Source organism: Daphnia carinata, chromosome 1 (genome assembly GCF_022539665.2).
Source record: "Daphnia carinata strain CSIRO-1 chromosome 1, CSIRO_AGI_Dcar_HiC_V3, whole genome shotgun sequence".
NCBI lineage: Eukaryota > Metazoa > Arthropoda > Branchiopoda > Diplostraca > Daphniidae > Daphnia > Daphnia carinata.
In genome coordinates, this window is record NC_081331.1 from 12239840 (window position 1) to 12253965 (window position 14126).

General features: G+C 39.0%; 3 protein-coding genes and 1 long non-coding RNA gene across 5 annotated transcripts; 2 read left to right on the forward strand and 2 right to left on the reverse strand.

Moving 5' to 3' along the window:
• The first annotated feature begins 1015 nt into the window (after positions 1-1015).
• Positions 1016-2341, forward strand: LOC130691532 (uncharacterized). Its single transcript, XR_009001247.2, has 3 exons — positions 1016-1267; positions 1332-1509; positions 1565-2341. It is a non-coding gene; the product is annotated as an uncharacterized LOC130691532 (long non-coding RNA).
• Positions 2342-5703: 3362 nt separating this feature from the next.
• On the reverse strand, positions 5704-6350 carry LOC130691523 (uncharacterized). Its single transcript, XM_057514482.2, has 4 exons — positions 6274-6350; positions 6149-6220; positions 5952-6091; positions 5704-5881 (listed from the first exon to the last, which is right to left on the reverse strand). The coding sequence occupies exons 1-4, from the start codon at positions 6299-6301 to the stop codon at positions 5726-5728; spliced, it is 396 nt and encodes a 131-aa protein (XP_057370465.1). The 5' UTR covers positions 6302-6350; the 3' UTR covers positions 5704-5725.
• Positions 6351-6658: 308 nt separating this feature from the next.
• Positions 6659-8137, forward strand: LOC130691504 (tetratricopeptide repeat protein 19 homolog, mitochondrial-like). The gene is made up of 2 exons (XM_057514462.2): positions 6659-7074; positions 7138-8137. The coding sequence occupies exons 1-2, from the start codon at positions 6727-6729 to the stop codon at positions 7948-7950; spliced, it is 1161 nt and encodes a 386-aa protein (XP_057370445.1). The 5' UTR covers positions 6659-6726; the 3' UTR covers positions 7951-8137.
• Positions 7467-14105, reverse strand: LOC130691528 (cyclic nucleotide-gated cation channel beta-3-like). 2 transcript variants are annotated; one of them, XM_059494885.1, is made up of 17 exons: positions 13826-13862; positions 13534-13728; positions 12931-13147; positions 12718-12857; positions 12537-12656; positions 12183-12442; positions 12031-12120; positions 11786-11973; positions 11522-11663; positions 11266-11425; positions 11002-11183; positions 10775-10933; positions 8960-9238; positions 8687-8895; positions 8375-8603; positions 8139-8308; positions 7467-8075 (listed from the first exon to the last, which is right to left on the reverse strand). In XM_059494885.1, the coding sequence occupies exons 1-17, from the start codon at positions 13845-13847 to the stop codon at positions 7988-7990; spliced, it is 2850 nt and encodes a 949-aa protein (XP_059350868.1). In that variant the 5' UTR covers positions 13848-13862; the 3' UTR covers positions 7467-7987. The 2 variants fall into 2 exon arrangements, with proteins under 2 accessions (XP_059350868.1, XP_059350865.1); XM_059494882.1 differs by lacking the exons at positions 7467-8075; positions 8139-8308; positions 8375-8603; positions 8687-8895; positions 8960-9238 and adding exons at positions 9986-10309; positions 10431-10527; positions 10599-10700 and having other exon boundaries at positions 10770-10933; positions 13826-14105.
• Between the last annotated feature and the right edge of the window lie 21 nt (positions 14106-14126).

Genomic DNA, 14126 nt, shown 5'->3' on the forward strand with positions numbered 1-14126 from the left:
GAGACACTGCATTGGTTGACCCACCGGGAGATTACCCGGTGCTGGGCTAAGAGAAGCCGGAAGAAGAGCCGAAGAAACGGAACATTTTTACAGGAGCGATTAACCTTTAATTCGGATTTGTGGGTAGCCACACAGCCCTCCATGAACACTTCATCGAACCATGCGGACCCCCACGTCCCCTTTCCGGCCAGAGCCCTCCAAACCTCGATATATGTTGTTTTTATATTCTTTTTTCTTTTTTACAACTATCGCCATCTATGGGCCAGATTCCTACTTAATTTTCTAAATACAACTTTACGAATTCTAGCCATATAAATATATAATTTTTTTAATTAATAACTTTATTTCATTAAAATATAACTATACAATAGTTATTTTGTTATATTCTAGTTACTTAACTTCATTATTATTACTATTAACTATTAACTTTCCATTTTGTGCTGCAGCAATTATAATGAATGTAATTCTAATAGCAATGAGAATAATTGCTTGTTTTAGGTATAAATAATATGTTTGAGTAATATAAAGTCATTATTTGTTGTTGCGATGTGAAAATAATACACAATAACGTCTTTATATTACTCAAACATATAAATTTTCTTAAGTTAAATTTTCATTTGGATAAGTACTTTAAATGTTTAAAAACATTTAGTTTGTTGCGAATAAAATTTCTCGTAATAACTTTTGCGTCCACAAGAGGCGCCTTAAACCGTGGCTCATCGGACAGTTTTTTTTCAGGCATATTTTTAGATTGGCTTAACGCGTGTAGTCTGCTGTCTACCTTTACTCGCTAGATAGACCGTCCTCGCTAGATTTTACTTCTTGACATCTCTATATAATCTTATTTGTTTCATTCTGTTCTACATTTTTTCTGTCCATTGTCACAAGGTAAGTGTTTTCTTGTATTCTTAGTGTGATTACTTTAAACTATGGTTTTGTTTAACAGTGTGAAAGACATTTTGCCAGTGTCCACAAGCTGGTGGGGGCGGCGGTAGTGGTCCGTTGACGTCACAAAGTAAGATGAAAATATCGAAACATGTGTTCGAACTTAACTTCTTGGTGCTTTTTATAGTATGGGGAAGGGGGACATTTCTCGAAGGATTGTCCACAAGAGGGTCGCGGCGGTGGTGGAAGTCGTACCTGCCATGAGATAAACAAAAAACAAAAAAAAACATCATTTTTAGTGCTCATTTTTAACGAAGAAGAGGGCAATATAGCAAGGGATTTTCCTCAAGGAGGAAGCATTGGTGGCAGCAACTTTTATGATGTAAACATCAATTATATCTTCACAAAACTATTTTATGTTCCAGTGTTCATTGTTTTACTCCTAGTGTAATGAAGCTGACCACACCTCGAAAGGCTGCCCGAATCTCTTCAGTGAATTGACGGAAGATGGAAAGCCACATGAGCAATACATTCCAGAAGCTGTAACATGTGATGAAAAGGAACTGTTTAAGGGCATTGTCTATGTGGGAACACGTTAACAATTTTGATAAAGTCGTCCTCCATGTAAGCCATTTCTCGAAACTGTATTTTTTTTAAATATCTATTGTATTTGCTTTAGGCTACAGAAAAAGATGTACTTCAATACATAACATCATTCGAAGAAGCCGGCCTGCATCAGCTACTACTTCAAAACATTAAGAATTCTGGCTACATAAAACCAACACCTGTTCAGAAAGCTTCAGTTGTAGTTATTCTTGCCAAAAGAGGTTTAATTGCTTGTGCGCTCACGGGCTACGGAAAACGGTAATCCAACTAATTAACGCTGTGTAATTTTGAAACCTTGGTGCCCTCGTACTGACTTGATTCGAATGGGTCGGTATGAACTGGGTAAGTTGAAGTAAAAGTAATTTTGAGTGGGCACGCCGGTGATTGCGCCTACTAAAAGGTCCAATTCCATCTAAGATACTCAACAAACCCTTCGTGATATTCGTTGATTAAGTCATCTAAAATTTTACATTTTTTCATGCAGGCGGCGTACTTGGTACCGGTTATGAACATATTGTTAGAACAAGGTGTTGTTGTTGCGTCTCATGCCATGGGGCAAAAGCCAGAAGTTGTAATTGTCGCACCCACTCGTGAATTGGCCATTCAAATTCACCGCGAGGCGTGTAAATTCTCCTACAGTTCGGTTTTAAAGTCTGTGATTATATATGGAGGAATTCTCACGAGCCATCAACGGTCAAATCTTCAAGCTGGGTGCAATACTTTTGTCGCGACCGCGGGGCGATTCAATGATTTTCTCGACCGTGAAGTATTTGACTTCTCGGGAGTCAGGTTTTAAATTTTGGACGAAGCTGATCGAATGCTTGATATGGGTTTCGGTCCCAATGTTGAAAAAATTGTCAATCATCCAACGATGCATCCGAAAGTATGTCCTCGATGGCTTTTGAGTATGAGATTTGATTGATGTAATACTATTTGTTTCTCTGTAGGGAATCCGTCGTGTTTGTATGTTGTCGGCTACATTCCCAGATGAAGTGCAAGAGCTGGCTGCGACGTACATGGAAGACTACATATTCGTCACAACAGGCATTGTCGATGGCACCAATCCGGGTGTTGAACAGCTGTTTTTTCAGTGCTCGAAAAGAGATAAGAGAGCTAAGCTGATTGAAGTTTTACAAGATCTCGGTGGTGCCAAGACTATCCTTTTTGTCAACAGCAAAAAGACCGCGGATTTCGTCGCTGCATTCTCGTGCAATAACAACTTACAAGTAAGAATCAAAACTGTTGGAATTGGGCAAAGTGTCTTAACTTTAAATGTCGAGTCTACCAGCATCCATGGTGAGCGTAAACGAAAATCGTAAATGTCTCTTCTGAAGCTTCTGACAGAAGAATATGCTCGCAATCAACTCACGAATCATGTAAGGTATGAACTATATATATGAATTAAGAGTTTTTATGCCTAATGGTGTTTTACTGTCTTATTATAGATGAACAATAAATTTTGATCTGAAAAGGTTTCATGTTTGGGGCAAGGTCCTGAATAAATTATTATGTTTGGATACATTACATGGAATTTCCATACTTCATTCAGATTCTCAATTAAAAACGGTATTAAATTTTTCATAAATTGAAGTGCATATCTGGGCTCCCTTCCTTTCCGTAGCCCCGTTTCCCCTTGACTCGTAATAAGCCCGTAGGGGGTCATGCCCCTACTGTACGGTATATATAAAAATAACATATACCGAGGTTTGGAGGGCTCTGGCCGGAAAGGGGACGTGGGGTTCCGCTTAGTCCGATGATGTGTTCACGGAGGGCGATGTGGCTACCCACAAATCCGAATTAAAGGTTAATCGCTCCAGTAAAAATGTTCCATATCTTCGGCTCTTCTTCCGGCTTCTCTTAGCCAATCACCGGGTAATCTCCCCGGTGGGTCAACAAGGCAGTGTCTCCCCCCTGCCTGGGTTGACGGCAACTTTTGAAAGGGCTATTATGCCTTTTTAAAGTTGCAAAAATAATTCTAATGTGCAGAGAATTGTCAATAAAATTTTTTTTATAAAATATGTTTTCCAAAATTTGTTTCTTTCTTTGTCTGTTATCGCTGTGTTTACACATTACATTTATCACCTTTTTTTATTTAGCTTGCTCAATTCACCTTTACTGTTTTGGCCACCTTTGATGGTAAGCATTGGGACACGTTTAATGGTAAGCATTGTTTCCATTGGTTTATTTGTTTATATGTAAGCATTCAATTATTATCCAGGGATCGAAACCTGGATGTTCGGCACACCGAGCCGATGCTCTACCAATGAGCCATGAATCATATGATGACAAGTTGGCTTTTTTCTAGTCGCTTGCGGACTTGCATTTACACTTAGAATAAAACTGAAATGCAATACTGCAAAATTCTTTTCTACATTTATTCTGCTTCATTTTTAAACATCTACGGGGGTTTGAACCCAGGGTAACAGATATCGCAGCTAAAGACTATACCACAGAGCTATGGTCCTTATGAAAGTAATAGACAGATAAACATATAGTTGTGAAGGACTGCATAAACATCCTAGACGATAACATATGATATGCGATAATAAAAAAATCATATATATATCTCGTGGCTCAATGTTAGAGCATCGGCGTTGCACGCTGAATGTCTGGGGATCGGTTCCCATACGAGTAAATTAAGTACATATTCAAAATTACTTCAGAAAATATCCAGGTATTACACGTTATTCCTTGAATCTAAGTTGAAGAATTCAAAGAGTGTAATAAATAATAATTGAATACTTACAGATAAACGATAAACCAATGGAAACAATGGTTACCATCAAAGGTGGCAAAAACAATAAAGTTGAACTGAGCAAGTTAAATAAGAAAAAGTTGATAAATGTAATGTGTTTGGTAAATCGCTGTGTTTAACAGCGAAAACAGACAAAGAAAGAAACAAATTTTGGAAAAAAAATTTTATAAAAAAAATTTTATTGACAATTCTCTGCACATTAGAATTATTTTTGCAACTTTAAAAAGGCACAATAGCCCTTTCAAAAGTTGCCGTCAACCCAGGCAGGGGGAGACACTGCCTTGTTGACCCACCGGGGAGATTACCCGGTGATTGGCTAAGAGAAGCCGGAAGAAGAGCTGAAGATTTGGAACATTTTTACAGGAGCGATTAACCTTTAGTTCGGATTTGTGGGTAGCCACGTCGCCCTCCGTGAACACATCATCGGACTACGCGGACCCCCACGTCCCCTTTCCGGCCAGAGCCCTCCAAACCTCGGTATATGTTGTTTTTATATATACCGTACAGTAGGGGCATGACCCCCTACGGGCTTATTACGAGTCAAGGGGAAACGGGGCTACGGAAAGGAAGGGAGCCCAGATATGCACTTCAATTTTTTAAAATATAAAATACCGCCTCGAGAATCCAAATTAAGTATAGAAATGTCATGTCATCCATTCAATCATTACAATTTATTCAGTGTCTTGCCCCAACCAAGAATCTTTTCAGATCCAATGTTACTATTAACCTATGCTGAGAAAAGAAAAACAACACCATTAAGCATATCAATTGTTGCTCATGTGACTTACATGACTTATAGATTCAACTTCTGGCAGAAACTTGGGAAAGGCCATACAAATTGCAGATGAAAATCATTGTATAAGGCTTTTGAATGATAAAATAGCACCCCTAGAATGTTGCATTGTTGATAGTTGTGTTCCCAGTATGCTGAAAATCCTTTCCTATTGGATAAATTTTTTTTTTAGATTAGACATGGTTGGCAAAAAGCAGGAGAAATGCTTTGTCATAAATTCAAAAAAATTTTCAAGATAATTCCTTTCATACCTAAAAAGTCCATGTATGATGTTCATCGCTGCAATGCCAACGAAATGAAACATCTTTAGGGCCATTTAAGTACCCAGCTTCACCAACACTCTGAACATAAAGGACAAGTTGTTCTTTAGCAAGAGAAGCAGAATTATTTGAGGCTTCTAGCTGTGACAGAACTATAAAGGATTGCTGTTACACAGGATTCATTCACACAAGATGGTACTTCTCATTAGACAATTTGCATACTCTATTACTTTACCTCATACCTTAATGGTAATGCACTTTCAGTGTTTTTCAACTGTAGGCTCACTCTTCCATCCTGTAACACTTCCAGACTTGACTTGATCCCCCACTAAAATTCTGTGAATGCAAAATAATAGCATTAAAAATACTTTTTCAATAGACAAAAAACCGAAAAGTACCTAATTCATGTTTTATGTTAAACTCATGCTATTTCTGGGTTTCCGTACCACACACATTTTCAGCCCAAATACGGTCCCACAATTGTTCACTTCCTTCACTGCATGGACTTATTACTAACAATTCTTTTAGTGCAGCACTAACAGAATTTAACTTTAACACACTGTCAGGTGGTAGACTGAATAACTAAACAATAAATAATTGTTTGTTAAAATTCTATACTTATTTTGAATTCTTATTTGAAAATTTTAGGTACCTGACTGTGTTCGCCTAATGCCAATTCATCCTCATGTTCAGTTAGGGATGAGTTTGGAAAAACCTCCTTCACTGTTTGGAAACTGTTCTGTTCCAATTTGTTCTTTTCCCCTAGCTGAGCTTGTAGACTCAAAATTTGAGCTACAAAACACAAATGAATAAAAGCAAATAAATAGAATCATTACGTATTAGCCTTACCATCCTTAGCTTTGCTGTTATCTAATATTTTGTGTTGTTCCAATAATTGGGCCTGCAGCTTCATAATTTGATCTAATAAACAATAATTAATAATTGAAAACCAATATAATAATGTTTATACTTACCATCCTTTTGTTGTATTATCTTATCCATTTTTCAATTGTTCCTCCAGCCACGCGTTATTCTCTCCATCCACGCTACTGAACTAGCTGCGAATGGCATCCAATGGACTGAAATTGCCTACGCCAGTAATAACGAGTCTGAGCGGTAGATGGCTACGTGTCGGAAAAAAAGAAAAAAGTGTGATTTTTTTTTTTTTTTTGGCGAAATTTTTTTTTTTTTCATGTAAAACGGATTGCCATATGCCATAAAAAGCGTGATCTTTTTTTTTTCCCGAAATTTTTTTTTTTTTGGGGTAAAACGGATTGCCATACCCATACACCTATGGCAATCCGAATTTCATTAATCGTCGTCTGCTTTTCTTTGACAAACAAATCTCTACTTACTTCAATTCTTACCGTGATGGACAGTTCCCTTGCAAGTGTTCTATATTACAGACGCTCTTAATTTTAGTAAAAATGTTTCTGCAGCAAAAACATTCGTGGTGCAGTTTAGCTCGCATGATGACTCAATATTCAAAAATGTCAGTAAAACAGCTATCGATACAAGCGACTACATCTGGAATCCCAATTAAAAATCATTGCCTTTCAACAATCTCTACATTACATAAGCCTTTCACAGGTTTGCAAAATGGCACTTCGACAAACAAGGAATATGAAGGGAATAGCCAGTCCACTATATCTAAGTGTTTTGGTTTTGCGGGATTGATGAGTATTTTGGGTGCCAAAGTTAATGATGAAAATAAGGAGCAACTTGGTGAAGAAAAAATTATTCACATGATCAAATTGGCAAAGCTTTCCCAAGAGGTATAGATATTTGACAAGGCAACATTATTTAAAACTTACAGGATCCTTTGATTATCTTGATAGAGGAAAGAATTCAAGAAATCAGAGCAATTGCTTCATTTAGCGTTGCGAGCAGCATATGAAATCCAACACCATGCTGCCCAAAAATACATTATTGATGATATGGCTAATAATGCTTACGAGGCTGGGGACTTCAAAAAAGCAGAAAAGCTGTTTGTTGATTTGATTAAACAGCTTCTGACTAGTGGAGTGGCTCAAAGTGACAATTCCATTATTCACATTAGTGCAAAACTTGCAAATTTGTATGCTATGTTTCATGAAGAAGTTAAGGCTCATGAAGGATTCAACTTTTGCATTCATCATCTGGAAGCAAAGATAAAAAAAGGTGAAGATGATTTTGACACCCTTGCTCTTTATTCATTAATCCTCTCCTGGTTTGGCGATTACGTCCATGGAAGAGGAGATTTTACACAATCCTTGGCTTTATTTAAGCAATCACATGAGATTTCAGTTAAAATTAATGGCAAACACCACCCCCACAGCCTGCTTCAGCTCAATAATATGGCTGCTGCCTACACATTGATGAACCTACTTGAAGATGCCGTAGATTGTCTAAATACAGCTCTAGTCCTCGCTCAAGAGGTGCAGTTGGATGACGGTATGAAGGACCTTCCATATTATTTTATTAACTTAGCAAATGTGTACCTGACTCAAGTGGAAAAGTCTGCGGCGGATGCCAAAGAATTGTTAAAAATGGCTGAAAATTCCTGCAGAGAAGCTCTGAAGTGTGCTAAAGTTGTGGATAATAGAGATGCTTTGATACAAGCTAGGAAATGTATGAAACAAATTAATTCGTATCAATCAATATCAAATTAAATCTCTCACTGAAAACGTGTATCAACTGACTTAAATTTTAAAATGTCAAACTATGAATGCATAGTGGCGGAATAGGGTCTGCATAACGTAATGAGCGTCCCGGTACGGCTTCCCGAGGCGGTAAACTACAGAAATAATAGTACCGCATGATAACTTTGTGATAGAACAATAAACTCATAAATTTTCACCTTGATTTTTCATTTGATGATGGAGGTAATACTATCGGATCAGCTGCCATCGCAAGCCGTTTTTGAGAGCCAAAAAAATCTGTAATAAAAACTCTGTTAGCGTCCCGCTGGAAAAGGTCGCTACGAAAGCCGACAGTAGATAGGCAAAGATATTTCGGACAGACTTTGAGCTAAAAAAAAGAAAAAACAATAAAAATTATGATCCATGGGGTGATGGCAATTCTAAAAGAACATACAAACTGGCCAAGGGTATGATTACTTGTGGGGGTAACATGTTCCAAAAATTCTAGGGCATAATACGTGTAACGATCAATTATGTAGACGCCAATGGCAGGATCGACATGGTGTGAAAGGGAATCCTCTCCGACCAAACTGCTACCAATCGCCAACACATTTGGAGAATAGAATTTCTGGTACAGTGAAGCTGCTTGGCAAGTGTCAACTATGAACAACATTTCGTGATATCTGCCAATCAAGAATCAATACAGAATGTCAATTATGCATGATAGAAGGATCAGGATGTTTGACAGCAAACAGAGATCTCATACCTTTGTTTTTCCCACATCTGTTGAATTGCATCCGCCAAATCAACATTAGTTATCTCTTCCGAGTCTTGGAATTTCAAGAACCCATCCCCACCATGCCCAGTCAAATATATAAGCACATTGCTTCCTGCATCAGTAAGCAACTTTTTTGATCTTGGAGTTGAAGTTGCTAGACGGCCAGTGAGGACCCGAATGAAGTTCTCCACTGTTACCTGAAATTAAAATAAATTAATAATGAAAATTGGAGAGTGAATAGTTCTCTAACAAGAGGTATACCTCATAACCCCTATAATCCACTTCAACATCATCACCATACACATCAATTTGCTGATTTGCATTGTTGTAAACAGCAGCTGGATGAGGATTTCGTGGATTGCAGGCCATATCATCAGCAATCATCAAAATGATCTGACTATCAGGAATTCCCAATCTTTTCACGCTACGGTAGATGGATAATACATTTGCTACATGTCTGTAATTGAACCAAAAACGAGAAGTATCGACTAGAACGGCCCAGTTGCTCGTGTGGTTGCCGGAGGTAAGAAAATCTTTAGCCTTAGCATCCTGTCAAGCAAATAAAATCCGGATAGAAAATTCCTTCAATTTGCATACGGTGGTAATAGTAATACGTAGATTAATGGGGACTTACCAAAGTGTTTGTACTAGGTACTAGGAACGCTAAAAGGCTGTAAAAAATTATATTCAGCATTTTATAGAGCTGTCTTTTTTTAAATTTGTTTTATTTGTAGAGGAATCGAAATTCAAATTCCAAACATTAGAGCAGACGATGACGGGACCATTTCCGCAAAATCTACCCGCAAATTAGTTTCATCATTCTTCTATAAGAATGATGAAACTAGCGTGTAGCAGTTTCAGGGTAGATTTTGTAGAGCTTACGAGATCCTGCGTTTGTTGCCATATGTTTGGTAATAAATATATACAGTATGTGCAGAACAGTACGTCGAAAACATTTTGTTCCAGTTCAGGCTGTAATGCACATTATACTTAACGACCTATAACAGAAAATAAAATCGATTTGGACAAGAACCGGCGAGACAAAAATAGAAACAATTCTAGCCCGAATTCTACAACGTACGACTTATAGATACAGAAATTTGAATGGAAATAAAACTATCTAAGTTGTAAAACAACATTATACCAGAAAATCATCAAAATCTAATTGTCTGTAAGTTTGTAAAGGCCATCAGGCTAACGTGTAGAAAAGTAAAACGGCTGTAAACATTAATAATACTATCAAAGGTAGGCCCTTACGCTAAACAATGAATGGGTATCCATTTTCCGTTCGAATTTTTTAAGCTTTTATTTACACTTTCGTAAGTTGACTGGTGCGATTCGATTGGACGCAACCTTAAAGACATGGCGTCTGATTGTCGGAGCTCCCGAATTATTGGCAGCAAGATAATTGGGTTTCAGCAAAACTTCTTCACTGTACGATCGAGCATCCTTTTCTATCAAAACATCCTCAGCTTCATCTTTTCCCTTCGGAACCTCAAAATCAGAAGGAAAAGATGCGTGCGCTAACTTTGGCATCGATGACGTTGTTCTATTTGTTGTTCCCGACCCTTGTAAAAGAAATTGTCTCGTCTTCGAATCGGCTGAGATAGCCTGTGAGCACAATAAAGGGAAACACTGATTTGATAACTCGCTCATTGTCCCATAACGCAAATTTTGCGGTATAGTACAAATACAGGTGGCTAGGTCTAGAGCATAAACACGATTTTAGTACCTGAAGAACAGTTTTGACCAGCTTAGGCGTGGGGGGTTTAGGAGTAATTATTGGCTCGCTAGACATCTGCCTTTCGGAGCTTTTCTTCACCAGTTTCCTATTATCAAGTTAGCTGAGATTACCACCATACTATTTAAGGATATTTTCATAATGCTAAGATAAACCTACTTGGCTTTTCTTTGTAAAATCTTCTGCGCCTCGGGGTGATATTCGAGGGCCTCGTTCAAATCGCATTTGCTCAAAACAAATAAATTGGAAAATCCCTGAGACCTTAAGTGAATTAAAATCTTTTAGGTTTGCATTTTATCGTATAATTATAACTAGGCATGCGCCAGTTACTTGACATCCGCCATTCTTCGGTTTCCCCCTCCAACAGCCAATAAACTAATTTCGCCGAACACGCTGCCTTCGCTTAAGGTCACCAATACCTTATCGTTAGCCGGTCCACCCATGACTTGAACTGTTCCAGTTTTTACGATGTACATCTCTTTTCCAACTTCTCCCTACGTAGAATAAATGTCACTCATCCTTAATAATATCGATTTGTACGCAATAGGTGAAACATTAAAACCTTTTTGCAAACCAAATCCCCCGGTAGAAAAAGGACGGGCTTCAGTTTTAGTACTAAATCGCGAATAAAGGCAGAATCGCAATCCTGGAAAAGCTGCACCTTGGAAAGTGTTTGGATATGGACGTTCATGGCAATATCCATTTGCATGTTGTGAGGCAACGATACCAGTGACGATATCTCATCTATTGATTGCATGTCGAAGTTTGCATCAGTCAGGAGTAGAGGTAGGCCTATAAATATTAAGAAGAAAGAGGTTAAACTTACCAAGCGTCTTCTGCATTGACCAGCTGTAAGTAAACCACATTCTGATACGGTCCTGAATCTTGGGTGGCAAATTTAAGCGGTTCATTAACTGTACAGTGCGGTCGAGACGTTCACGGTATTCGGTTGTGCTCCTTTCAGCTGCAGCCATAATATCCCTGATCTTTACCACCGGAAATGTCGGAATACATGAAACTGGTTAGCGTGACGCAAACATAAGAAATGATGGTTTTAACCAATGCCTGAATCGGTTTCACACCTGACCAATGATGGCTGCGCAAGCGAAGACACCAATAAGCCAATTGAAAATCATGAATGTCCGATCAACATTGTTGGCCGGCTTTGGGTTCTTTCCAATCTTTGTAGCGGTTTTCATCGCAAAGTAAAAGCAGCGCATATATCTGTTATTTTTTAAGAGTCGGTACAACACATTTCAATGATCATTGTTAATGAGTTACCAGCTAATTCTGCTAGCTTTATTCTCTGTTGAGGGAAATGAACGAAGGGCAAGCTTAAAACTTACGCGTTTCCCTCTCCTTGGAAGACGAAGGTATCACTCCCGAGGCCGATCCACTCTGAATATGAGAAATAAGCACAGGCGTTCAGGTGGATCAAGTAGAGCATGTAGAACAATGTCCGTCCGATGCGGATGACAAAAGGAGATGGCACCATCATATCGACTCGATCGAAGAACTCCCAAAATGGCAGAATCTTGTCAAAATTTGTGATTGTTCTTATCAGTCAGTAACGTATATAATTGTATCATACTCTTATCATTCGAGGAAAACGGAGAAGGGAACTCTGAAGTCCGAAATAAAAATAGAGGAAGTCCAATGGAAATAAGGATAAAAAATCGATCTAGAAAAGACTTTTCCGTTAATAAATTATCTGTTTAAAAATGTGATTAACAGATTATGTACTTTTGATCCCAAGCTGGCGATGTAGTTTCTGCGGCAATGGGTTACATCCTCGACCCAATTGCCTTCGTGAACGAAACGGAGCCTCGGATGGACGAGGAAGGTGTCGATTAGGTAGACCGCGTCAGCTACGTAATCAGCAACTAGCCAGTAATAGACATTCGAGTCATCTTGATAAGGAAAGGTAATTCGAAGCGGAACGCTCCACAAGTTGTACATGAACGCCGCAGAGACCACAAAAAGCCAAGATATGTAGACTGAGCCTAAAACAAAAAGGCGGTAACGAATTCCAATAAGTGCTTGAGGATGAAACACTGCAGTTCATTGCTGTGTGAAATGACCGATTAATCTGATTACTCTGAGGATGAAACGTGCTGGGGATGCGAAATGGTTTCGCTCTTCTGGTTCCATCAGGTTCACTCGGTGGATCGTGGCGCAAGTTTAAGGGCGGAGGAAGAGGTGCTGGTCCTCTTCCGCCTAAAAATAACAAGAGTTATTCAAGGACCGGAAAAAAACGTGAATTACAACTGCAACAAACCACGCTCGGATGAATCAGTTGAAGGTGTTGGCGGTTGGGCAATGCGTTCCTTGAGAGCTTTGGCGCGATCGGTAAACGCGCTTACAAGCTGCTGTATCCGCGACGTTACAAAATGATTCTTGTCGATCGAAAAAACTGTCCTGCAACAAGAGGAATCCACAACAAACATGAGATGGGAATAGTGATGTACCAATATAAAGTTAAAATGGTTACATTGAACTGTTTCCACTAACACACGATGAAGCAATCGAGTGTAATGTAGGACGGCGAGCCCATGTCATACTTGAATCGTTTTCTGTTCCTTTCTCAACTTCGTCGTCGATGGAGATGGTTGGAATGGATTGTAAAAATGGTTTTCGTTGTTCGGGTGGATTCGACGGGCAGCTGGCAGTAACTGGCGCTTTCTTACTAGCTTCTGAGAGTTGGTCACCTGTGAAAACGAAAAGAAAACGATCGTCAAAGATCGCCGCTGATTATAAAATCACGATTCATGATGTCTTGGGTCTGTTCCCCAAACAGGAGGACAGATTGTTTCTATAAATTGAAAACGTTCTGTATAACATGTCGGCTCTTTAAGATCCTCGAGTTAGCAGATGGTAAGCTCGTAATTCAACGTAAATTGTGTGTTGAACTGGAAGTAGAATCTAGTTCCTTTGGTTTACTGATGCCCCCATCCGTCCTCACTCGAACATACCACCATGTTGATTATGCGTGATGATCCATCCGACAGCAGCTTAACAAAAACAAATCTGCGTCTTTTTCCTTTTACCCACTTGTTGCGGATGAAAAAATTAAAAAAAAAAAAACGTCTGTTACTGAATTTTTCAGCCACATGTTGCGGTAAGTCACAGCCGACGGAGCGCACCATTCGCTGCAATGGAGACGGCCAATTCCAATCTTGCGTAATGTGACTCAGTTCCGCACCGCTTATGTAGGTCGTTGTCGGAGCTGGTGGCGGTGATTCAGGCTCGACAAGAGGGTCCACTTGGTGTCGTAGCAAGTTGTACTCGTCTATTTTAGGGATGTAAATGGGGATAATACGTCGTTGTTAGTTTAAATCATCGAAGCGATAAATTTAACCCAATTACACGGAACGCGGAGAACTTACTAACGCTACGGGGTCTCGACATGACGAACAGAGAAGATGCAGGTGAACCTAAGATATCGAATTAAATCACGATAAAAATTTTTAAAAAATTCAAGAAACCATCATTACCCTGGTTAGGGCAAAGAGTGACTGAGCCTGCGACTATCGTACTTGAATAAAAACCTCATATGTCGGGAGTTGCTGTCTATATATCGATGGTTGCCAGGAGCGACGAGAGACTTTGACCTGGATCTACGATCGATTCTTCAATTCGATTCCCGGTGCAACCACGTCAATGCGGGCCAGAAATGACAAAAAAAAT